The 26,078-nt window shown below is 43.2% G+C and overlaps 1 protein-coding gene across 1 annotated transcript in view; it reads left to right on the top strand.

Moving 5' to 3' along the window:
* The window catches only part of c2cd2l (c2cd2 like), a 77,992-nt gene extending 52,279 nt beyond the window's left edge, over positions 1-25,713 (top strand). Inside the window, exons 9-15 of the mRNA XM_084319940.1 lie at positions 670-734; positions 2,811-2,932; positions 6,049-6,208; positions 12,066-12,161; positions 18,348-18,481; positions 22,571-22,781; positions 24,413-25,713. Of these exons, the coding sequence (XP_084176066.1) occupies positions 670-734; positions 2,811-2,932; positions 6,049-6,208; positions 12,066-12,161; positions 18,348-18,481; positions 22,571-22,781; positions 24,413-24,732 (1,108 nt within the window). The 3' untranslated portion in view covers positions 24,733-25,713. The remainder of the gene's footprint in view (positions 1-669; positions 735-2,810; positions 2,933-6,048; positions 6,209-12,065; positions 12,162-18,347; positions 18,482-22,570; positions 22,782-24,412) is intronic.
* The last annotated feature ends 365 nt before the right edge of the window (positions 25,714-26,078 follow it).

Genomic DNA, 26,078 nt, shown 5'->3' with positions numbered 1-26,078 from the left:
CGAGCCACTGTTGCAAGTTGCATTACAGATTCTGCCTTAGACTAGTCGTTTAAGTCATTGTCAAGTCAGAACCTCTATAAACGAGACGGCATCCCTACTTATTTTCCGTCTCTAGGCTTCAGTTATGTTACACTGAAGAGTGCCTAGAGTTTGTACTGGACTTGGTAGGTCTGCTCTACCTCATCTGCCCCTATACCTCATGGAATACCCTGCAGGTGTTCTAAACACTCTAGTGTCTATGGGTAGGTTTAGAACCTTGATGACCAATCGGGTCACCACAATATGTAATTGTTTTTAAATGATTACCTTTAAACATGCTCTTAATTGTTCTGATTGTCTGATGTTTCTGTATTTATCAACGTACTATGACACTATGTAACAACTCGACGACACTGTCAATTAGTTTAACTACTCATCATCTTAACTACTGTATTCATCAGGTATAAATAAAGACTAACCTTCTCACTGTCTTCTATCATGCACTCTTCCGACTATACTAATAAGTCTCTACCACTATGCACTCAACACTGCAGTGCCCAAGTTTCAACACTGTTTGATGAACATTGGATAAAAGCGTTCAGCTAAATTACTAAATGTAATGTAAAGATTGAATGAATGAATTTTTCTTTTTGAAAGTCTTTAACGCGGCTGTTCTCCCGTGCATTCCAGGGACCTCGGTGCAGGAAGCAGAGAGGTCAGAGTGAGACTGATGGAGCGGAGCAGCGGAAGAGAGCGTAAGAAACCGCTCCGCAGCACATGACTAGTGGCTCCTGCTCAGAGCCCACGTCAGCAATGCTGCTGTTACTCTGGCAAAGCAAAACGTCCCTCAAGACAGACATACTGTAGATGTTTGCTTTATTTCTGTACACAGAGTACCGTATTGACCTGAATATAAGACAAGCCCCTTTTTACAATACTTTCCCTTTTGTACGATTAAAACTTGATAAAGAAAATAATTATATCTGAGCAGAATGTATCTATAATCCTAACACATTGAATAAAACAAGATAAGCTAACATTTTAAACCACCACCTATTCTGCTGCTTAGTAAGAAACAACAGAATCAAATACTCTTCCCAGTACAGGATTTTGATAGTTCTGTGCATGATTCTAAACATGCGTAGAACCCCTTGTTTCAAGGCTTTCAACCTTGCTCATTTCTGGCTATAATGTAAAGCTATGCTAGCCACCATGGTCTGTGTATTAATGTCCAAGTCGGAGAGAAAACGCTAAATGGTCAAAATGTACTCTTTTTATGTCTTAATTTGAATAACATGATAGAAGAACAAGTTGGACATTACACAGACTGACCATCGAGGCATTCAATGATGCTTTTAGTTAATGCTAAGCTTCCAATAAAGACATTCAACGATCCTTTTAGCTAACGCTAAGCTTCCAATAAAGACATTCAACGATCCTTGTAGCTAACACTAAGCTTCCAATAAAGATATTCAACAATCCTTTTAGCTAACGCTAAGCTTCCAATAAAGACATTCAACTATCCTTTTAGCTAACGCTAAGCTTCTAATAAAGACATTCAACGATGCTTTTAGCTAATGCTAAGCTTCCAATAAAGACATTCAATGATCCTTGTAGCTAACACTAAGCTTCCAATAAAGACATTCAACAATCCTTTTAGCTAACGCTAAGCTTCTAATAAAAACATTCAACGATGGTTTTAGCTAACGCTAAGCTTCTAATAAAGACATTCAACAATGCTTTTAGCTAACGCTAAGCTTCCAATAAAGACATTCAAGGATGCTTTTACCTAACGCTAAACTTCCGATACAGACAGAAAGATTTTGTTTGGGAATTTGCCCGGGAACTCCTTCACATCACTTAAACAATGTAAAAAATAAAGCTTAGCTTAGATGTTACCTCCACGTGGGGCAAACATGCGCTAATATTTCCCTATTGAGCGGTTTTCCTATCAAAGGTTTACACCACCCCTCTCAACCCGATTAAAATGTCCCTCCAATCGGGCCAATCTCTTCTGATTTAGGTGGTTACATGAGGCGTCTTTATTCTGATTAGACTATTATTATAATTTTTTTTATATATGTTTTTGTAGATTATTTAAATTTTTTTTGTACTACCGGGGAGTCCGGGAGAGAGAGAGGGAGAGGAGGAAATGGGAGACAGAGCAGGGGAAGACATTCGGCAAAGGACGCCAGGTCCGGGAATCGAACCCGGGTCGGCTGTTTCGCGACGCAGCGCATTACATGGTGTGCTACTAGAGCGCCCCTGGACTATTATTCTAATTATTAGTGGAATATTAGGGTTCATGTAAACACAGCTAGTGATCTTAAAATCTGAATTTCTCTCCTTCTCTTCTCTGTTAAGTTCGCCAACTTTTAACCTTATGAACATGATGATGGATTATTTGTCATTAACATTATTGTCTTTTGAAGGTCGTAGCAGGCTCAGTTTCTAAGCTAGCGACACCTCCAATCTGTATAGCGTGAATATAAGATGATCTCACATTTCAGGTGTAATTTGCATGAAAGAAACATTATCTTGTATTCGTGGCCAATATGGTATATTTAACATCAACTCTGTGTATATTTGGGTGCAAAGTTTCAAATCTAGTCTTATAGAGTTATATATACACTGTGACTTTTTCTGAGTACCTGTTTACCAATGTTTTTTTTATGAAAATTATGTATAATATATCCTAGTAAATGATAATATGCATACCAAAATGTATTCATAGACTCACTATTCTATATAAGTTGGTATTCATAATGCTTTGTGTACAGGTTTGTTAGGATACACGGCTCCATAAATGAGGCCAAATATCTTTCCTTCAGAATTCTTGCCTGGCCAGGCCTCCATAGCCTTGGACCTCCCCCGCAAAGTTCCGATTGGACAACATGTGCTGTCTGTCGGCCCCGGCCACGGCTTGGCGCCGGTCGCTACGGTCACACTAGAGGTGAGTGACAGACGAGATGTAGGCACCTGACATTCCATTCCATATAGTTGGAGCTACATTGTCGTACCACATCGTCATTAAAGGTGCACTATGCAGTTGAAGGGGGAGGGGTTATAGTTTCCATTTGCAGAGCCTGTGATTAGTGTACAAAACATATGTACTATACATAATTCTATCTTATGTCAGCGACAGTGGCTCGGTAGGTAGAGCAGTCGTCTGGTTATCCGGAGGTTCCTGGTTCGATTCCTGCTCCTCCCGGGCAGCGTGTCGAAGTGTCCTTGAGCAGGACCTTGCATGGTTGCCTCTACCGTCTGTGTGTGAATGTGTGAGTGAATGGGTAAAATGTGAGGAACAAATTGTAAAGTGCTTACTTACTATTTCAGCCATTACATTATTTACAAATAATATAGTATCTGCTTTGGACAGCAATAAACACTGTGCCGCACTTTTTGTAGATCTGTCCAAGGCATTTGATGCAGTGGAGCATCCTTTGCTCTTACGAAGGTTATGGAATATTGGTTTAGATGGAATGGCCTGTGATTGGTTTCAGTAGAGGTACTTATTTGAGAGATATCGGTGTATGAAATCTGGAAGTGTCCAGTCTGATTTCTTGTCTGTATAAAAGGGTATTCTGCAAGGTTCCATTCTTGGTCCAGCCCTTTTTACTATTTATATGAATGATATTGTATCTTCATTGAGTGGTTGTCAAGTTCACCTTTATGCTGATGACACTATTGTGTATTGTATCGCTGACTCTGTACAGCTAGCCATTGAGAACATTCAGGAGGATTAATCTCAAACTAGTACTTAATGCTATTAAAAAGAAAGTTCATGCTATTTAATGAAATATTGATTATGATACATATACACTTATCCACTAGAAATAGATCTAACATTGAGAGAGTTGCTAATAATATCTAAGTATCTTGTTATCTGGCTTGATGAGAAGTTTACGTTTAAATACCATATACTGTAGACGATCTTGTCCACAAACTGCATCATAAATGGCCATTTTCTATAGAATTAGAGCCAACTTCCCCATGTTTAATAGAAAAAGGATTGTTGAAGCAGTTTTCCTATCAGTGTTGGTTTATGGAATGTCTTTTATAGAAATTCTGCTCCTTCCACTCTTAAACCTCTGGACAGTCTATCATTCTGCCCTCAGATGTGTTACTGGTGACAGCTGTGACTCACCACTGTGTCCTCTACGATAAGGTGTGTTGGTCCTCACTGGCAGAGAGGCGTAATGATCACTGGTGTTTGTTTATCTATGAGGCCACTATCAGAAAGCTACCACCTTTATATTGCAGTGATGCTAGAGTGGAATTTTGGACTCTTATCTAACGTGCTCAAATGACTGGCTGGTGCTCACGGTCCTCGTGCTTCAGTCTCGACCTGGAGAGTCTTGTGTTTTAGTACCGACTTCCTGGTATGATCTTCAGCATAAGCTGAGAATGGATTGATGATGATGATCTTAAACCTTCCTGGTACCTGTGTAAATGTTTTTAACATATTTTATCTATGTTTTGAATCTGTGTTTTGCCTGTATTTAATGAGTTATATAAGCTATGAATTTGACGCAATTGAAGATGAGGGCAATCTCAAAGTTTTTTCCAGTGTGAATATAGGTTTGAATGAAAGGGGTCACTTCTCTGGTAGATTTCTATCTTCAGTGTTTCCAGAGGACCCCGTTTTTTTGTCTGAGTTGTGAAAATCTATAATAGACTTTTTTTTTTTTTTTTTTAGTTTCAAATGTCTCTCTTCAAACTACATAGTGCAGCCTAGCCGATAAAATGCCTGGTTGTAGCTCCTAAATGGCCAGCCCGGCTGTTGGGGTACATCTGGATCAGAGTCTTCTTCATACAACATGGGGTAGATCATAGTGAACCAGAGTGGCTATTAAATGAGCTTTACACTGCTGTAGCCACTCACTCTAATATCTCCCCCTCACTCTGTAGGGTTGTTTCTGACTGCATAGGGCTACCCAGTGCCAATTGGAATCAATAGAAACCTCTTCCTTTTATGAGTTTGGCTAAAGCCTGTAGTACCTTACTGCCCTCAACAGCAGTGATGAACGGGGGAGGGCAGCTCGAGACAGATATGCCTCGTGGGTTACATTGGTTACATTCAGACCGGTTTGGACTAGCCGCGTCCCGTTACGGTTCGGTTTGTGCCTCCCCGTCGATTAGCCAGCTGGCCCCACTCAAGTCGAGGTTTGCTTTGAGAGAGGAAACGTAGAATTGGAACGTGCCTGATAGACAATGAGAGAAGCGAGTACTACTACTTACCTGCACAATTGGAATCCAGCTGAAGAGGGGACAGCAGAGTGTAGCGGCGAGCTTCAGAACAGGTAGAGAGCGGAGGTGTGGTTAGGGTTCCATGGATGCGAGGTAATGTTCTACTGGCCCCATGGTCATGTTCGACCGCCCGGAGAATAAAATGGTTCGTTATGAACATTAATGGGTTTTTGATTAAGATCTTCCCTGCCTATCACCGTTGTCTGCAGCCCGTTCACGCTTAAAATATCGAAAATAAAGTACTAATCGGCCACAGGGGGAAAAAAAACGACGTTACTGTTCGCAGGCACGATTTGAGTTGGGTTCAAAGTAATAAAAAAAATTAAATAAACCAATGGACAGTAATACCTTCCGTCAATTTTCTATCCGTTCATTGAGCGATCAATGTAGCTGTAGCCTAAGTGTTTTACATTATTTGACGTGGTCATTAGTACCTACTGTACTTTTTCTGATGAGAACTGCACATGAAAACTTCAAATCCACTTAAAGGGGCTATAGATAATTTCTTTATGTGAAGTAATCATTAAAAAAATATAAATAATAATAATAATATATCCACAGAGCTTTTAGAAAGGTGCGGAATAAAAGTATTGCTTTTCCTCCCAGGAAATCATTGATTAATGAATTTATCATTGAAAAAATGTTGGCCGGTCCAAAATGTATGTTGTTGTTTACATGTTGGGTGCAGGTATCCTCACCTGATTGCAGGTATCCTCACCTGATTGCAGGTATCCTCACCTGATTGAATAAATTACATATAAATGACCTTTTTTATGGTTCTTATAAGTCTGTTTATATCTTTCTTTTGGTATCTTCCAGCTGTGTGAGGAGCCTTGTAGCATCCCAAACACCCTGCCACTGCGCTCCGTTCTCACCCCCACTAAGAAGGTGGATGTGGACCGAACCATCATGCCTGACGGAACCATTGTCACCACCGTCACCACCATCCAGTCCCGACCCAAACTGGACCGCAAGCCAGGTGGGTTTAACCGTATACATGAAATTAGATTAGATAAGATAAGAACTTTATTAATCCTGGGAGGGGGCGGGTTACTTGTTGTCAGCGGTACTGTACATTGGAGGTGGTTGGGTGGGGGGGGGGTTGGGTAGGAGGGGTGGGGGGGGGACACTGTACAACTGTACAAGCATGGGTGGGGGACACTGTACAACTGTACAAGCAAAACTGTACATTGGAATATTGACAAGACCATACTTGGTAATTTTTACTGTACATTGGAGGGGGTTGTGTTAGGACATTTACAGGGGCCAGTTTCTAATTGCAGTCTCCCGTAGGTGTTTTTTGAGAGTGTTTTTGAAAGTGGGTAGTGATTCACATTCCTTTACAGCTTTGGGTAGGGCGTTCCACATTGATGTAGCATAATTGCGAAACGTGTTTATTCCCTTGTTTGAGCCGAATCTGGGTTTAACATGATTTGTGGAGCTCCCTCTGGTGTTGTGATCGTGGTATTCACTGACCTTTGGGAAGTATTTTGACATGTACGGTCGTGTAGTGTATCTTGTAGACAAGGCCCATTGCAAGTTGCTGTACTCTGTCGTCTACTCTAACACACCAACATATGTATGAGCAGAGCAATCGTACAATAAAAAAAAGCATTCGATTTTATTGTTCTTAAAACAGAAAGCATAGAAAGAACAATAAATTAAAAGTGATCTTGATATCTAAAATAAAAAGATTCTAGATTGTCTATGGACAGATTTACAGATGTTGACAGATATTTACAGAGTATTGTGCATAATTGAATAGACGTGTGGAATAAGGTGGGCAAGTGGCGACCTCTAGTGTTCGTGTTCAGAACCGCTCCAGTCACCATTTCATTTTCCCCAAAAGCTTGAACTTGAAAGGCCATAAATACTACATTATTCTGTTATGGACTTTACTACATTATTATATTTCTATGGTTATGGACTTTACTACATTATTATAGTTATATGGTTATGGACTTTACTACATTATTATATTTCTTTTTTTTATCCACTTTTTTATCCTTGTTTTTTCTATTTTTCTCCCATCCCAATTTCGTGTTTCCAATTCTCCCCTCCGCTGTCTTGAACGTTGCTCGCATATGCCCCCCACTGGTCGGTTGTAGGGAGGATAGAAGCCTTGCAACACGTGTCCCCTCCGGTACACGAGGAGGCAGCCTGTCACATCTTTTCACCTGCCAGCGCGGACTCTCATTGGCGAGGTGTAACGTGTGGGAGGCTCACACTACCCCCGCCATTTCCTGTCTCTGCTGTGCAGGCGTCCCCCAACCGACCTGTAGGAGTCGCTGTCCACAACGTCCAGATTACCACCCATCGACTTTCTATGCTTAAAACAGAAAGCATAGAAAGAACAATAAATTAAAAGTGATCTTGATATCTAAAATAAAAAGATTCTAGATTGTCTATGGACAGATTTACAGATGTTGACAGATATTTACAGAGTATTGTGCATAATTGAATAGACGTGTGGAATAAGGTGGGCAAGTGGCGACCTCTAGTGTTCGTGTTCAGAACCGCTCCAGTCACCATTTCATTTTCCCCAAAAGCTTGAACTTGAAAGGCCATAAATACTACATTATTCTGTTATGGACTTTACTACATTATTATATTTCTATGGTTATGGACTTTACTACATTATTATAGTTATATGGTTATGGACTTTACTACATTATTATATTTCTTTTTTTGTATCCACTTTTTTATCCTTGTTTTTTCTATTTTTCTCCCATCCCAATTTCGTGTTTCCAATTCTCCCCTCCGCTGTCTTGAACGTTGCTCGCATATGCCCCCCACTGGTCGGTTGTAGGGAGGATAGAAGCCTTGCAACACGTGTCCCCTCCGGTACACGAGGAGGCAGCCTGTCACATCTTTTCACCTGCCAGCGCGGACTCTCATTGGCGAGGTGTAACGTGTGGGAGGCTCACACTACCCCCGCCATTTCCTGTCTCTGCTGTGCAGGCGTCCCCCAACCGACCTGTAGGAGTCGCTGTCCACAACGTCCAGATTACCACCCATCGACTTCCACCCGCTGACTCTGCCAATTGAGCCAGTATGACGGCCGGCCCAAGCCGGAGGCAACGCCGACAGCCGGATTCGAACCCGGTGTCTCTTGCGTTGGTGACGAGCGCAATGTCCGCTGCGCCACCCAGCCGCCTTACATTATTATATTTCTATGGTTATGGACTTTACTACATTATTCTATTCCTATGGTTATGGACTTTACTACAGTTGTTATGGACTTTATTACATTATTCTATTCCTATTGTAGGAGCCATTATGATGGTGGCATATTATTTTATTATGGACTTTACTACAGTTGTTTTGGACTTTACTACATACATGTACTTTGTGCTGGTGGGCTGCCTGTAGCCTAGGCTGCTACAGGGACACTTATATGCGCTGCGCCGCTGCTGAATTAGGACCGCCGCTGCTATGAACTAGACTATTAAAAAAAAAAAAAAAATAAAGAAATATATATATATTATTTCTTTTTTATTTATTATTATTATTTTTTATCATTTCATTTAGGCTGTGGGGGGTGCTTAATGTAAAAGACTGACCTGAGGAAAAGGCTGCAGGGAGAAAGCACTGCAGTCTAGTCGATTTTGTGTTTTGAGCACAAAGTTAGATCTAGCCTCTTTATTTTGCTCTCAAAGTGCACCAGATTGATGCATTTAACTTTCAAATGTAAAAAAAACACTGTAATGACAATAATTATTACCACGTGTACAGTATCAAGAGTTGAGGTTGCCATGGTAACAGTAATACATTTCAGTAGCCATACTCATGCTTTTTCATAGCTCGTAAATCCCTGTTGGTGGCCTGATGTTGGTTTGGTTGAGGAACAGGGTGTTTCTCTAATGTGGCTCTTTCAAAAAAGAATTGTCAATGTGGCTCCTGAGTTGGTCAAGCCTGAGTCTGAGAATTTTACATTATGGTCATTTTCATTAAATTAAATTTTACCTGGAATTAACCAACCCAAAATGTGCATGTAGCTTGCAAAACCGTCAAAATAAAAGGACCCATAGGGGCGCTCCAGTAGCACACCACATAGCGCGCTGAGTCGCGAAGCGGTCGCCCCGGGTTCGTTTCCAAGACCCGGTGGCCATATGCCACATGTCTTCCCTTCTTCTCCTCCCGTTTCTCCCTCTCTCCTTTGTCGGTCCTGCGTGGCCAAGAAAAGCTGTCGGTCCTGCGCGACCAGAAAAGCTAATAAAGATAATTAAAAATATATATAAAACGACCCATAAACACCGAAAAATGGGCAGAGAGACAGAATGTGTTTTAGTGTATCTTTATATACACTAAAAAATATGAGAATACACACTGAACTAGGAAGAACAGCTTTCTCAAGCTTCGCAGTTTGGGCATGGAATGGGCTATAGGACCATATCCACTTAGATACCCTGGTTTCTCTCAGCAAATTTAAATCTTTATTACATAACTTCCTATAAGAAGAATGTCGCTGCTTTCTGTAGTCTGGTCCCAACTGCAAAACTGCAAAATTACTGTATTACCCTGTATTATACTGTCATACACTTTTACTATTATGTAGACTATTCTGTTTTGTGTATTTGTGTTTACATGTGATGTATTGTATATTGTATACATGCACTTTTATTATGTTCTTGTGTGATGTATCGCACATTTTATTGCTGTCTGATATATTGCAAATGTTATTGCTGTCATCTTGGCCAGGTCTCCCTTGCAAAAGACTTCCTGGTTAAATAGTCAAGTCAAGTCATCTTTATTTTAAATTTTTTATAGCACATTTACAAATGACTAAAGCCAAACCAAAGTGATTCACAGGTACATGATAAAAACACATACACTGCAGTAATAAGTAAAGTAAAAATACACTTTGCAATATAAAAGAGACAAGAAATTAGATAAAAAGTCCAGAGTAACAGCAAACGTTGTGTGCAAGCGGCAGGCGAACTCTGGTCAAAGGCCAGGGAAAAGAGGTGCGTTTTGAGCAGCAATTTAAAAGCCTCTAGACTCTGGGCAGATCTTATGTGAAATAAGAAATAAAGGTTAAATAAAAAAATTTATAGACTCGGGCGGCTGAGTGGCACAGTGGGCAAGGCGCTCGCCACTAACGCAGGATATGCTGGTATCGAGCCCAGCTCTCGGTGTTGCTACCGGCTTGGCCGGCCGTCATACTAACACAATTGGCAGTGTTAGAGGGTGCAAAAGTCGGTGGGTGGGGATTGGGCGTTGTGGACTGCGACTCCTACAGGTCGGTTGGGTGACGCCGGTGCGGTGGAAACAGGAAGTATCGGGGGCAGCGTGAGCCTCCCGCGTCTCTACTTTTTGTAGCTCCATTTCTGCAGACCCCTCTCTGATTGGTTGAGCCCATTTCTGCAGACCCCTCTCTGATTGGTTGAGCGAAGCCCCTCTCTGATGGCAAAAGGCGGATGTAATGTTATCATATCAAGAAGATAAAAAGAAATGTACTACCAGATTCGCGTATAACGTTATTTTGCGTGACTTCACGGTTTATTCATAACGTTATGCACATTTCACAACACAGCCAGCTGTCAGAAACTGTACATTGTAACGTTATATAACATATAACGTTATGTTATTTCGCGGTTTATTCACATAACGTTATTTCACGTGACAAGTTCAACACAGCCCAGCTGTCAGAAACTGTACATTGAGGGGGTTTGAATCACTGTTTAGTGTTTACACTCCCCACTTACTGTAACTGTACCATGACGCACTCCCCACTTACTGTAACTGTACCATGTTCTACATATAACCTCATCTCATGCACCTTGTTGTGTATCCTGTTTCTTTTTCCTCATTATTATATTCAGAGTTAATTATATTGTTTACACTGTCTTTCTTCTATTATAACCCTGCCCATTTGATGTTCCCAAATCATATTCAGAAAGTATCACAGAGACTTCTATTGACCAAGGAATTAGTTATTATTAGTAAGACACAACATTTCCGTAGCAATCCGACATTGACCACCAGACTCTCTCTTAAGGCATTAACTGGGTTAATTAATATAAATGTTATATTGTAACTGTCTAGTTACACATTGGTTCCGAAACATGTATGTTCCAGGCTGCAATTAAAACTTTGAATCTGAGAGAGCTCTGGTCAGCGAAGCCGGCGATGCGAGCGATTATTATTGGTTTTTAATGACAAACCAATTACATAATCCAACATATGTGTAAAGGCACACACAACATATTCCAGTTAACGGTATATTTTTTTAATGATTCGTTATGGCGTAATCAATACTTCCATGCGTATAAATTGCGTTCGCAACCTCCATGTTTTGGGGTTATTCATCAAAAAACTCGGATCCGGGATTCGGCTCCCATCCGTCGGGCAAGAACTGTGGGTTTTCAGCCTCTCTCTCTGGAGCTTAACGGAGTTTCGATTCCTGGCTAGAGGCGCTTGTCGCGGCTCATGCGCATGCGCGCGCTCGGCCAATCAGAGAGGGGTCTGCAGAAATGGGCTCAACCAATCAGAGAGGGGTCTGCAGAAATGGAGCTACGAAAAGTAGAGACGCGAGCCTCCCACGCGTTACTCCTCACCACTGCGAGTTCGAGGTGCTGCAGTGAAAAGATGCGACAGGCTGCCTCCTCGTGTACCGGAGGGGACACGTGATGCAAGGCTTCTACCCTCACTACAGCCGACCAGTGGGAGGCATAGTCTAGCAACGTTCAAGACAGGGGAGGGGAGAATTGGAAATACGAAATTGGGATGGGAGAAAAATAGAAAATGGGGAGAAAAAGTGGATAAAAAGGGAAAAAAAATAATATAGACTATATGCAGACCTTTAATTGTTTTTCTATTCCCCATTGTTCCAGGTGATTCGCCCATGCGCTCCTCCCCGTCCAAGGTGGAGGTGAGGGAGAGGGGCCCCACCATGTTCTCAGACAGCAGCCTCAGCCCGACCTCCAGCTGTGAGTCCCCTCATCCCCATGTGCCCCGAACAGGATGCCTCATGTAGACCTGTTCGCTGTCCACGTCAGACTCAGTGCGCGCGCGCATCAATAATAATAATAATAATTCATTACATTTATATAGCGCTTTTCTCAGACTCAAAGCGCTTTACAACGTAGGGTTAGGGAAATTGCCTCCTTCACCACCACTGGTAGCACCCAACCTTGGGCTACGCAGGCTCAATGGCTACCATACACTGGCACCCGGCACACATCACGCTACACAAATGGCTGAACGGCTCAGGAGACAGGGATTGATATCAGCCAATTAAGGGGAAGGGATGTTAGGTGGCCTTGATGTCAGAGACCAGATTGGGAATTTGGCCAGGAACGTCGGGGAACCCCCTACTCTTTACGATAAGCGTCCTGGGTTCTTTAACGACTAAATTCAGTCAGAACCTCGGTGGGCAAAAGGAACCTAATCCTGGTCAGAACAACGGGGCAGACTACAATATATTTGCATTTGTTAGCCATGCTAGCGATCTAAACAATCAATCCATGCCAAAGCTAGATGTGTAAAAGGTGAAAGACTCTCACTCACAGCCATGCTGATTTGGCAAAATGACATCCAGACGTTTTTGGTTTGAAACAACTTTTAGTCAGGGGAGTGCCATGGTTTCTCCATAGAGCCCTGTTGTACTTTTTTAGCACAGCAGCTCGCACAGGTAGGGGGAAACTTAGTCATGTGACTCAGTTGGTATTGCTGATTGGCTCGAACACGGTAGGTTTGTAAACAGCGAACAGGTCTATTGATCACTAAACAGGCCTCTCTAGGAAATATTTCCACACCAGAGTTTATTGTTTCTGAGAAATTAACAATTGCATATATATATTTATTTTTATTCTTTATTATTCTATTTATTTTTGGGCTTTTCTGTATTTTTCACCCATCCCAATTTACTCATTATGCAAATTCCCTTCCTGGTTGTTGCACGCATTGTCCCACTGTCTGCCTGGGGAGGGTGTAGAACTACCACATGCCTCCTCCGATACATGTGGAGTCGCCAGCCGCTTCTTTTCACCTGACCGAGGAGTTTCACTGGGGGAACGTAACGCGTGCGGAGGTTTGCGCTATTTCCCCCAGACCGCCCCCAAGAAGACGCCCCAACTGACCAGTAGGAGTCGCAGTTTACAACGACCAGGACACATACCCCACCGGCTTCCCACCCGCTAACACTGCCAATTGTGTTAGTAGGGACGACTGACCAAGCCGGAGGTACCGCTGAGAGCTGGATTAGATCCCAGAGTCTCTGCGGAGGTAGGCGAGTGCTTAGTCCACTGTGCTATCCAGCCGCTCCAAAGAATATCTTCTTCTGATGTCATTTCATCCCCCTAGTCTGTCCCACAGTGCAAAGCATATTTTTTCTCTTAGTCATTCGACCTTCATTTAAACTCGAGGGACACCGAGGATGGTGGTTTACAGTGACAGAGTGTACAACTAAAATATATAGAATAACACAAAGATAAAAATCAAGTAAGCAGCACAATAAAATCAAATTAAAGATATCTGAGAGAAGACCTTTGAATTTGCCATGTCACCTGGATGTCAAATCCGTGGCTGCTCTGTATAAAAGAAATTTGCGTGAGCTCTTACTCCCAAATAACGGGGTGCTCGTCTGGTAATCGGAAGGTTCCCGGTTCGAGTCCCGCTCCTCCCGGCAGTGTGTCAAAGTGATGAGCAGGTTGGCAGCTTGCATGGTCGCCTCCGCCGTCGGTGTGTGAATGTGAGAATCAGAATCAGAAAGGTCTTTATTGCCAAGTAGTTTTCTTTTCACATACAAGGAATTTGATTCGGTCGTTTGGTCATGGAATAAAACTAAAGCTTGTTGGATAAAAGCTGCTATATAAATGCAGTATATTAACACATTCAGCGCCAATAATGAGTACACTCGTTATTGGCCGACAAGCAGGGCCGGACTGGGGAAATAATTCATACCGGGAGATATAGCGCGAAATATAGCCCCAATCAGGCCACCTTTTAAGCGGGGGGTCTGGGGGTCCCCCACCAGGATTTTTTTTGTTACAAAGACTTAATTTCCTGCATTCTGGTGAATTTTAGTGCATGTGAATCACAAACTAATGAGCCAACAATATGGACCTCAAATAAAACTGTTGTGGCACTAGCAATGGTACTCTCTCCACCTTCAAAAAGAAAAAAGCAAGAGCACAACATATTTTTCTATTTACTATTATAATACAGTTAACCACTCTCTCCTGTAAGGGCCTTTCTTTTTCTTTGTTTTATCCCTCTCTCCTCCACCCTTTCTCTTTCTTCCACTGTCCATCTTGACATCAACGTTAATTGACTTTCGCTCTACTGTATCTCTCCCGAGTCCCTCACTACCTGGCTCACTGCCTGGCTGTTATTCTGCATCTGAGTGCCGTCTGCCATTCCATTCGCCGCCTCCGCTGTCAATCAGTTGTATCGCCTGGTCCCGCCTCCACCAATCACAAGCGGCAGCACGGCTCCATTGTGTGTGTGTGATCCGCGTGAGGGAGAGTCAGATAGTTCTCCAACTCTGTCGCAGACAGTGAAATCCTGGTTGTTCCCCACCCACCTAGGTTATCTAACTATCGCGCCGCGTCGCCGCCACAACTAGAAACAATGGCCTGGCAAAAAATAAATAAAAAAATAATAAAAAAAAGATTTTTTTTTTTTTTATATATAATTTTATTTTTTTAAATCTGTGCAGGCCAGGCCACCGGGAAAACTCCCGGTGCTCCCGATGGCCAGTCCGGGCCTGCCGACAAGCGTTGAGCGCCAATAACGAGTAAACTCGTTTTTAGATCCTTTGATCTATTTCCTCTGATCCCCGTTCTAAATCATCCGGATCATTCTAGCCATCCCTGGCTCGTTTAACTACGTTGGAATTGCAATGCCGATCGAATATCACCAGGTGGCAGTATCGCCTTCCTTTTGAACTCTGATAGAAAGGCAACAGGAGAGTCTATGAATGAACCGGACTATCGAGGCTCGCTCTGTGGGGGAGGAGCTCTTCATAAACAAGGCTTTTTCTAACGATCGGATTTTCGGGGTAAGACTACCCCCCTTGATGATTTTGTGAAGGTACATATGTACATGTTATATACCTTTTTGATTTGGGAATATTTGGGGTTTCAGGGAATCAACCAGAACGATTCAGACTTATTGCATATAATGCGTCCTATCTCGCGATCTATGAAAAAAGACTGGACTCTTTCGGAAATGGCCGATGTTCAGCGTGTAATAAACTACAAACTACAGTGTGTAGAAACTAACACTTTTTTACATGGACTATAAAGTGTTTGTCAAATGAGCCATACTATTGTCTCCATAGCTATAATATAGCTCCGCAAAGATCATGAAATATCGTGAAAACGGTCAAGAAAAGCTGGCGCTAGTCAGTGCAGATGAGGAAAAGGGCGTGGCCATAAGAGTGGTTCCCAAACTGTGGTGCGCGCACCCCTTGTGGTGCGCGAGCGCCCTCTAGGTGGTGCGTGACATGAAAAGGCTAATGGTGGTATTTTCTTTTTTTTTACAATACAATTTCATACAAATCTTAGTCAAACCTTTAGTATTATGGATATTAAACATGCTGGCAGAGTACATGCATCCATGTTGTCGTGAACATTTTAATTAAATAAAGAAATTTCCTATCCATAGTCGCCGTGGGAAGAGATAAAATAAAAAATTAAATCTGTGCACGGAGACCAGCAACAATTTTTTCTAACAGAAACCCATTGGGGGGTGCGTCAGCTAGGTCGGGAGGTGACAGGGGGTGCACGGCCAAAAACGTTTGGGAACTGCTGAGTTAAGGGTTTATGTCTGGTTAAGAGCTTTTTAGCAAAACTAATATGTAAACCTCATTTGGGGAGCTCAACTTAACATTCTAAGGCTCCGTGAGATGTGCCAAGAGGAAAGTCGCTAAATACTGTGTAGAAGATGACTCAATATAACTATCCTGTAATAACATGTTTGTTTTCTAATTGTTGATTTTTTTAAATGTCATAACAACATGAGCTTATGTTTAACTCATTCAGGGCCGAGGCCTTTCCCCATCATGTTCTAGCCAGGCTAGGTTTCCATTACATATTTTCACTGTGCGTCACCTTGTTTGTAGAACTATATCTATATTCTATATTATAGCTATGGATACAATACTATGGTCATTTGACAGTAACTGTCTTTTGTCCGAGATGCAAAAAAGAATAAATGTTTTCAAGAATACGTTCGCGCATTCTGCCGTGGTGAATATAAGTATAATTTTGGAATGATCCGGGCTAATTCCTGGGAGGCGGGCTATAGGCCGCAACGTGAATTCTACTAAAACCATTGGCGTTTCGTCCCTGGACACGCTACTATTTCCAAATCAAATGTATATAATAGGTATTATGTTTCATCATGAATGCATGAAAGGGGGGGGGGGGTTCTGATGCTTTGATTGCCAGTAACGGCATTCGTTATTACCACAACACACGCCGATTAGCTGGATCGGTATGATAACATTGTTGGATCAAGCTGAAATTGACGTCAGATAGTCCTTACCTGTGGTCAGGGGTATTCCAAAAAGAATATTCCAATTGTTTGATCGCCATCTGGTCCATCTGATGTCCATCTGGTCCACGACATAATCCAGCACAACATATCCATAGATTGTCCCGAAAACGATTCAATGCGATAGAGTGAAGCCCTAGGCTTCCCTGTACTACAAAACTGCACCCGGAGAGGTTTAAACGTAACACCCGGTCTGGAACAGGGTTTACTGCACTCTCGATACTGCCTACTAGCAGGATCTGGCCGGTACTGCACCCTCGGTGTCCCAGTATGCCTTTTAACGGCAACATACGGGTCCGTGACATTGAATAGAATATTAAAATTTAAAAAGCTAAAACTATCCAAAAACGTATATATATGTTAATGGCCCTTAACCGTTGGTGCCCAATAACATATATATAACGTTGTTGGCCGTGAAAGAGGCGACAGTGGCTCGGGAGGTAGAGCAGTCGTCTGGTAATCCGGAGGTTCCCGGTTCCATTCCCGCTCCCGCGTGTCGAAGTGTCCTTGAGCAAGACACTTAACCCCCTAACTGCTCCCAATGAGCAGGTTGGCACCTTGCATAGTTGCCTCCGCCGTCGGTGTGTGAATGTGTGAGTGAATGGGTAAAATGTGAGGAACAAATTGAAAAGAGCTTTGGATAAAAGCCCTTGACCTGGCATATTGTGCAGCAAAGGGAACGGCTCCCGCCTACGGTATCTAACTACACACCCTCAAGACCCCTCCACTCTACATCCTTTGGCTGCTTCAGACCCACTCCTATTTGAGCTCCGGGAGGGTCATCAAAGAGAAGCCGCCTATTATTGGTCCTTGCTCCACAATGGTGGAACGAACTTCCCACCACAGTTAGGACAGCCGAAACCCGACCAATCTTTCTCCGTCGACTAAATCTTCTTCAATCAATATTTGAAATGGAAATAAATATAAATATAAATATATATACTGTGGCGTTGGGGAAACGCCGTTTGGGGCAACACGGACACTGTAGTTATGGGTCAAAACACCATATCCGTTGTCCATAGGGAGAGAGAAGAGGGTTAGAGGGGTTTGCCTGGCCCGTGGTGAACCCCAAGGGATTCCGCGAGGGAAAGTGGCGGGAGGGCAGCCGGTCCAGTCATGTTGTCCCAGCGGTCGTCACGCTGTGGGCAGCCACCAGTCTTCTCCGTCTAGGGCAAAAAGGACATGTGAGCTCTTGCTTGAGGTGAGTCAGACTAACCTCCCCATGTGCTGTCAGGAGCCTCCTTTTGTGTGGCTGCTGACGAGGCCTGATGAGTTCCTGGTGTGGGTGATTCACCAGCTGTGGGTGCTGATTGCCATGCTGCCTGTTCCTCCCAGCTCTCTGCTCTGGGGCGCTATGGCCTGGTGAATCCCTCATCACAATACTAACCTTCTTACTGTCCTCTACAGTCATGCACTCTTCCTAATATACTGACACTCAACACTGCAGCACTCAAGTTTGAACACTTTGTTGAACATTGTTGTGCCCTTCCTGCTGACTTGTCGTGCAAAACTTGTAAGTCACTTTGGATAAAAGCGTCGGCTAAATGACTAAATGTAAATGATAATAGCTGTTGTATAAAAGCACCATTTAGTGTTGCGTTTCCTCTCCTCAGCCGACAGCCCCGTCTCTAACGGCCTGGACCCTGTGGCAGAAGCCGCCATCCGGCAGCTGACAGAATCGGCCTGTAAAGCAGCGAGGAAGACGCCCACCAAGCGGAGCACTCTAATCATCTCCGGGGTGTCAAAGGTCAGGACCTAAGACGTGGTATTTCTTTTTATTTCCTTTTTTATTTAACCTTGAAAGTGTAACAGGGAAAGGGGATGAAATAAAATGTACCAAAATACCGGGGGGGAAAGCCCTGTGATGAGCCAACTAGATATTGGCCCGGTGTCTTTAGGGACACAGAAGAAAAACTGCACATTGTATAGGTATGTACATAGGATCCAGTGCCTTTAAGCGATTCATTAACATGTCTATTTACCATGTCCATTCTAGTAATCTTTATTATTATTACTATTAGGTACTATTGTTTTATTGCACAATCGAAGTGGGCATGGCCAACCGCATTTCACTGTATGCCCTGGTATGTATGTGATGAATAAAACTCTTGAACTCTTGAACCTGAACTTTAACAGGGGTCTCCTAAAATCCCTGTGACCCAACTAGATACTGACCCGGTGTCTTTAACAGGGGTCTCCTGATAGCCATGTAGATTCCATCCACGCCTCCTGCATGTCCACGATTGATTCGTCACCATCCGCACATCTTAAAGCGGTCAGTGAATGTATCTTACCCTGGCTTCATGTGTTGTTCACGCAGCCAGCATAATCTTATGTACGTAGGCATCCCATAATATTACTGTAATTCTCTCAAAACGCAATCAGCTTCATAGAGCAGAACAGTTTTAAGCGTGTTATATATATAGGCGTTTAAATAGAAAAGGAGTTACTGAACTGAATTTGCCACATTTGCCACATTATGTAAAACCAAGTTATAGCCTACATTGTTCCTAATAAGGGAACAATGAAATTAAATGAAATGGCTAGCAGAATGCTATTTGATTCTGCATATGTATATGTTTCCTGTAAAAACAGGAAGCTAGGGAGGGACTTGTTGCAGATATTGATTGGCGTTTACAGTACCCATTAGCTAGCAAGCTAATGTTAGCAACATTACACAATGTTAGCAACTTTAGCAACATACGTTAGCAATGTTACCCAACGTCAGTTGTGTGCTGTAAATGTCATTCTAGAAAGCATTTCATTGGAATGGACGCAAAATTAGTAAACACCCTCATGTGCTCAATGACTTTTATGATTTTCCGGGAAATGGCAAACTCTAAAATACAATTAAGGCTTTTTTTTTCATCACTGGGACAGATACTGGTGTATAGGTGACGATCAATGCAAGACATAATGTGATACAAATAACTTAAAGATCTATTTTATAAGGACCCCCTCGAAAACGAGATAGCATATCTCAAGGGGTTTATCCTTCTAATAAATTTCAATTTTATTTTGATTTCATGGGGCGTCAGTGCAGTATAGTTCAACATTTATATACCGTACTTTTCGGACTATAAGCCGCAGCTTTTTTCCCCATTTTTCGACCCTGCGGCTTATATAACGGTGCGGCTTATATGTGGACAAAACCCGAAAATCGAAATATTGCTTTTTTTACTGCATTGAAATGTTATTTATTTGTTCCCTTATTTGCTAAACTTAATACAAATGAGTTAATTCTTGTTATTTGTCCGACAGTATTGTGTCCCAATGGGAGTCATTCTCTGTAGATGTGGGAGTCATTCTCTGTAGAGGTGGGAACTTAAAACTCAATATAAGAACGGCCATGCACCACCACCCACAGAATCGAGAATGAGCAATCAATCTGTCAATCCTTTCCGTGTCCGGGCCGGGTGAGGTTTACCGTGTTGAGTCAAATTAAGCCGCAGGGTCCACACCTTACATAATATGGTAATTAAACATTAAAATTTAAAACACATGCAGCTTATAGTCCAGTGCGGCTTATAGTGCGAAAAGTACGGTAATATGAATGGACTCTGCATCTCCCTGATGGAGCCACACAGCGCGGGGAAGTTCCGTCCACGTGGGCACTGAGCAGATGAAATGTTATCGCGGTTATACGAACAATTTAGACAAACGGTTCGTATCGTAGGCCTTTATATGTATATGTTGTGTCTGTCCACTATGTTTGTTAATTTGTTATCTCCCCCCCCCCCCCTTATGTAAAGCGACCTTGGGTCCTCTGAAAGGCGCTATATAAAACGAAGTTATTATTATTATTATTATCGGTAATTGCATTTTCTTTTTTGTCATATCGTGACTGAAGGGTAGCTGGTATTACATCTACGGTGCCCACCATCCTGCTTAAGTGCCCTTGAGCAAGGCACTGAACCCCAAAACTGCTCCGGGGGGCGCTGCGCTCTGACCTCTCTGATGAAATGTATATGTGTGGGGGACTGTGTGTAACTAGGAGGGATATGAGGACTGTGTGTAACTAGGAGGGATATGAGGACAGTGTGTAACTAGGAGGTATATGAGGACTGTGTGTAACTAGGAGGGATATGAGGACTGTGTGTAACTAGGAGGGATATGAGGACTGTGTATGTGTAACTAGGAGGGATATGAGGACTGTGTGTAACTAGGAGGTATATGAGGACTTTGTAACTAGGAGGGATATGAGGACTGTGTGTAACTAGGAGGTATATGAGGACTTTGTAACTAGGAGGGATATGAGGACTGTGTGTAACTAGGAGGGATATGAGGACTGTGTGTAACTAGGAGGGATATGAGGACTGTGTGTAACTAGGAGGGATATGAGGACTGTGTGTAACTAGGAGGGATATGAGGACTGTGTGTAACTAGGAGGTATATGAGGACTGTGTGTAACTAGGAGGGATATGAGGACTGTGTATGTGTAACTAGGAGGGATATGAGGACTGTGTGTAACTAGGAGGGATATGAGGACTGTGTATGTGTAACTAGGAGGGATATGAGGACTGTGTGTAACTAGGAGGGATATGAGGACTGTGTATGTGTAACTAGGAGGGATATGAGGACTGTGTAACTAGGAGGGATATGAGGACTGTGTGTAACTAGGAGGGATATGAGGACTGTGTATGTGTAACTAGGAGGGATATGAGGACTGTGTGTAACTAGGAGGGATATGAGGACTGTGTATGTGTAACTAGGAGGGATATGAGGACTGTGTGTAACTAGGAGGGATATGAGGACTGTGTATGTGTAACTAGGAGGGATATGAGGACTGTGTGTAACTAGGAGGGATATGAGGACTGTGTGTAACTAGGAGGGATATGAGGACTGTAACTAGGAGGGATATGAGGACTGTGTGTAACTAGGAGGGATATGAGGACTGTGTATGTGTAACTAGGAGGGATATGAGGACTGTGTGTAACTAGGAGGGATATGAGGACTGTGTAACTAGGAGGGATATGAGGACTGTAACTAGGAGGGATATGAGGACTGTGTATGTGTAACTAGGAGGGATATGAGGACTGTGTATGTGTAACTAGGAGGGATATGAGGACTGTGTGTAACTAGGAGGGATATGAGGACTGTGTATGTGTAACTAGGAGGGATATGAGGACTGTGTGTAACTAGGAGGGATATGAGGACTGTGTATGTGTAACTAGGAGGGATATGAGGACTGTGTGTAACTAGGAGGGATATGAGGACTGTATGTGTAAATAGGAGGGATATGAGGACTGTGTGTAACTAGGAGGGATATGAGGACTGTGTGTAACTAGGAGGGATATGAGGACTGTGTGTAACTAGGAGGGATATGAGGACTTTGTAACTAGGAGGTATATGAGGAATGTGTGTAACTAGGAGGGATATGATGACTGTGTGTAACTAGGAGGTATATGAGGACTGTGTATGTGTAACTAGGAGGGATATGAGGACTGTGTGTAACTAGGAGGGATATGAGGACTGTGTGTAACTAGGAGGGATATGATGACTGTGTGTAACTAGGAGGGATATGAGGACTGTGTATGTGTAACTAGGAGGGATATGAGGACTGTGTAACTAGGAGGGATATGAGGACTGTGTGTAACTACTAGGAGGGATATGAGGACTGTGTGTAACTAGGAGGGATATGAGGACTGTGTGTAACTAGGAAGGATATGAGGACTGTGTGTAACTAGGAGGATATGAGGATGGTGTGTAACTAGGAGGGATGAGGACTGTGTGTATGTGTCACTAGGAGCGATGTGCGAAAAGACAAATTTCAATTGCCTTGTGTGTACACTGACAATAAAGTAATCTTCTTCTAATAAAGCCTTCTGCCGCCCAGGTGCCCATCGCGGAGGACGACTGCGCTCTGTCTCTGAGCTACGCGGCGGCCATGGACGCAGCGCTGCACGACCACCACCAGGGGGCCGGGAGCCACCCGGACGAGACCACCACGCCCTCGGACGCCTCGGAGCGCCCCTCGGTGGACGACGTGGAGTCCGACACAGGCTCCACCGGCGCCCTGGAGACGCGCAGCCTCAAGGACCATAAAGGTAGCCCACGCCGGGGGGGGAGCCCCAGACATACAGCGACTAGACTAGAGGCATGATAAACCGATAACCGGCATTGGATATCGGCACTATACCCGGGCTAAAATAGAATATTTGCATCGGGACGATTTCCCTGAAACTAAAATCTGATGTCGAGAAACAAGTTTTAACATACTGGAAATCAAAGTGAAATGACTTGATTTGCTATCTTTTTGACACGTTAACGCTCTCTAATGAGGAAATTGTATGATATTACAAGTGACTGTTCTCAATAGGAGGGTATATACAAGTGACTATTCTCAATAGGAGCGCATATACAAGTGACTATTCTCAATAGGAGGGTATATACAAGTGACTATTCTCAATAGGAGCGCATATACAGGTGACTATTCTCAATAGGAGCGCATATACAAGTGACTATTCTCAATAGGAGCGCATATACAGGTGACTATTCTCAATAGGAGCGCATATACAAGTGACTATTCTCAATAGGAGCGCATATACAGGTGACTATTCTCAATAGGAGCACATATACAGGTGACTATTCTCAATAGGAGGGTATATACAAGTGACTATTCTCAATAGGAGCGCATATACAAGTGACTATTCTCAATAGGAGCACATATACAAGTGACTATTCTCAATAGGAGCGTCTATACAAGTGACTATTCTCAATAGGAGCGTCTATACAAGTGGCTATTCTCAATAGGAGGGTATATACAAGTGACTATTCTCAATAGGAGCGCATATACAAGTGACTATTCTCAATAGGAGGGTATATACAAGTGACTATTCTCAATAGGAGCGCATATACAGGTGACTATTCTCAATAGGAGCGCATATACAAGTGACTATTCTCAATAGGAGCGCATATACAGGTGACTATTCTCAATAGGAGCGCATATACAAGTGACTATTCTCAATAGGAGCGCATATACAGGTGACTATTCTCAATAGGAGCACATATACAGGTGACTATTCTCAATAGGAGGGTATATACAAGTGACTATTCTCAATAGGAGCGCATATACAAGTGACTATTCTCAATAGGAGCACATATACAAGTGACTATTCTCAATAGGAGCGTCTATACAAGTGACTATTCTCAATAGGAGCGTCTATACAAGTGGCTATTCTCAATAGGAACGCATATACAGGTGACTATTCTCAATAGGAGCACATATACAGGTGACTATTCTCAATAGGAACGCATATACAGGTGACTATTCTCAATAGGAACGCATATACAGGTGACTATTCTCAATAGGAACGCATATACAGGTAACTATTCTCAATAGGAGCGTCTATACAGGTGGCTATTCTCAATAGGAACGCATATACAGGTGACTATTCTCAATAGGAGCACATATACAGGTGACTATTCTCAATAGGAACGCATATACAGGTGACTATTCTCAATAGGAACGCATATACAGGTGACTATTCTCAATAGGAGCGTCTATACAAGTGACTATTCTCAATAGGAGCGCATATACAGGTGACTATTCTCAATAGGAGCGCATATACAGGTATACAGGCTCTGCATATGTACAACAAATCCCCTACCCCCGGGGAAACTGCGCAGTGCACCTTTTCCTCTCCTCTAAGTGTCCGTCTCTGCTTCCTGTCCCCAGTGGGCTTCCTGCAGAGTGGCACCAAGCTGTGGTTCCGGCGGCGGCGCCGGCGGGGGGGGGGGGACACGGACGGAAGCTGCTTCAGCCACTCCCACGACGACGTCTCCAACCTGGGCAGCGACGACTCCGCCGTCACCTCCGCCTCCGCCGCCGCGACGGGCGAGCGGGCGAGCGGCGGCCGCAAGAAATCCGGCAGCTTCTCCCGGCGCCTCATCAAGCGCTTCTCCTTCAAGCGTGACCCGTCGGGCAAGTCGAAGGGCAAAGGCACCGCCGGTACCGGCACCAACGGCGGAGGAGTGAGCGCCGCGTCGGACAACTGACGTTAAAGGGTAGGGGGACGTTTATTTTGGGGAGGGGGCTTAAACGAGCTGCGCAGGGCTTGTGTCGCCCCCCATCCTCCCCTCGGGCTTTGATTATTATCGTCAGGTGAACTCGGGTATCCAGTCTATGTGACGGGTAGAGGACGCTACCCCAGGTGGGTGGGCGTCATCGACACGGATCTCTTTTTTAAAAGGACCCCCTCTGGGAGGGGTGTTTTCCTACGGAGAGAAATAATGCACTGGGCTCAAAGAGGAGGAGGAATGCTGGATAGTAATAATAATAATAATAGTAATAATATATCAAACCAATTAGCTTCAAGGAGATCAAGTCTCCCGCTGCTTGACAGATGAAAGGAGGAAGACGTGGGATAGAATAAACTTGAAATGGTATGAAAACAAAATGCTGTACATGCTGTTTGCGCCGTGGAGCACAAGAGGTCAGTAGAGAGAGGGAGAGAGAGAGTGTGTGTGTGTGTGTGTGTGAGCCTCCTAATGGAATTGCTTCTAAATTATTTAATAAAATTAAGAACAACTGTATGATTACTAATGTTTGCACTTTGGAATTTGTTTTAGTTATTTTTTTTTACAAGCTTCTTTGTGTTGCATATAGGTACTTTTATTGTTATTTAAGTATTTGCTCTGACGTACACACAGAGTCATGGTAGTTGCATCATACTGTATATTAGAGGCATTGCTATACGTGCTTTCTTTAAGTAAGGGTGCATTTAGATGATCCTTTTTTGTAAGTGAACAGAATCAACCCTCAAGTCTTAAAATTGGTAGAAATGTTGACTCGTAGTGGTTTAAACATTGTCGTGTTGTTCATAACAGTCATTTATATAAGGATGAAATACAATACAGAGTTTGTTATATGTCATTCCATGAAGGAATATGCGTCGGGGTGCAATTGCTGCCTCTGGTTCTGAAACTCGGATCACTCTCCTACTTGCGTACAGCCATGGTTCTCAGCGCGGGGTCCGGGGACCGGCAGGGGTCCTTCAGGGTTCCGGGGGGCGTGTAGCTTTATGCCAAGCAAGCAGTGCAAAAATTTACCGTAGTGGCATGCAGTAATGCGCCTTTCATTTTCGCGGAAATAGGCTGTCTATTGCCATTCTCTTTGACAAACTCTAACCTTAACCAGCTCCTTAACAACGCCTAAACTTAACCGTTCTAACCTTAACCAACTCCGAAACAATGCCTAACCTTAACCTTAACCTTAACCATGCCTAACCTTAACCATAGAAATTATATTGCCATTCTCTTTGACAAACTCTAACCTTAACCAGCTCCTTAACAGCGCCTAAACTTAACCGTTCTAACCTTAACCAACTCCGAAACAATGCCTA

The sequence above is a fragment of the Notolepis coatsorum genome (assembly GCF_963971535.1).
Source record: "Notolepis coatsorum genome assembly, chromosome: 8".
NCBI classification, from domain to species: domain Eukaryota; kingdom Metazoa; phylum Chordata; class Actinopteri; order Aulopiformes; family Paralepididae; genus Notolepis; species Notolepis coatsorum.
The sequence above is the reverse complement of the archived record's forward strand: the minus strand, read 5'-3'. Positions and strand labels throughout refer to the sequence as shown.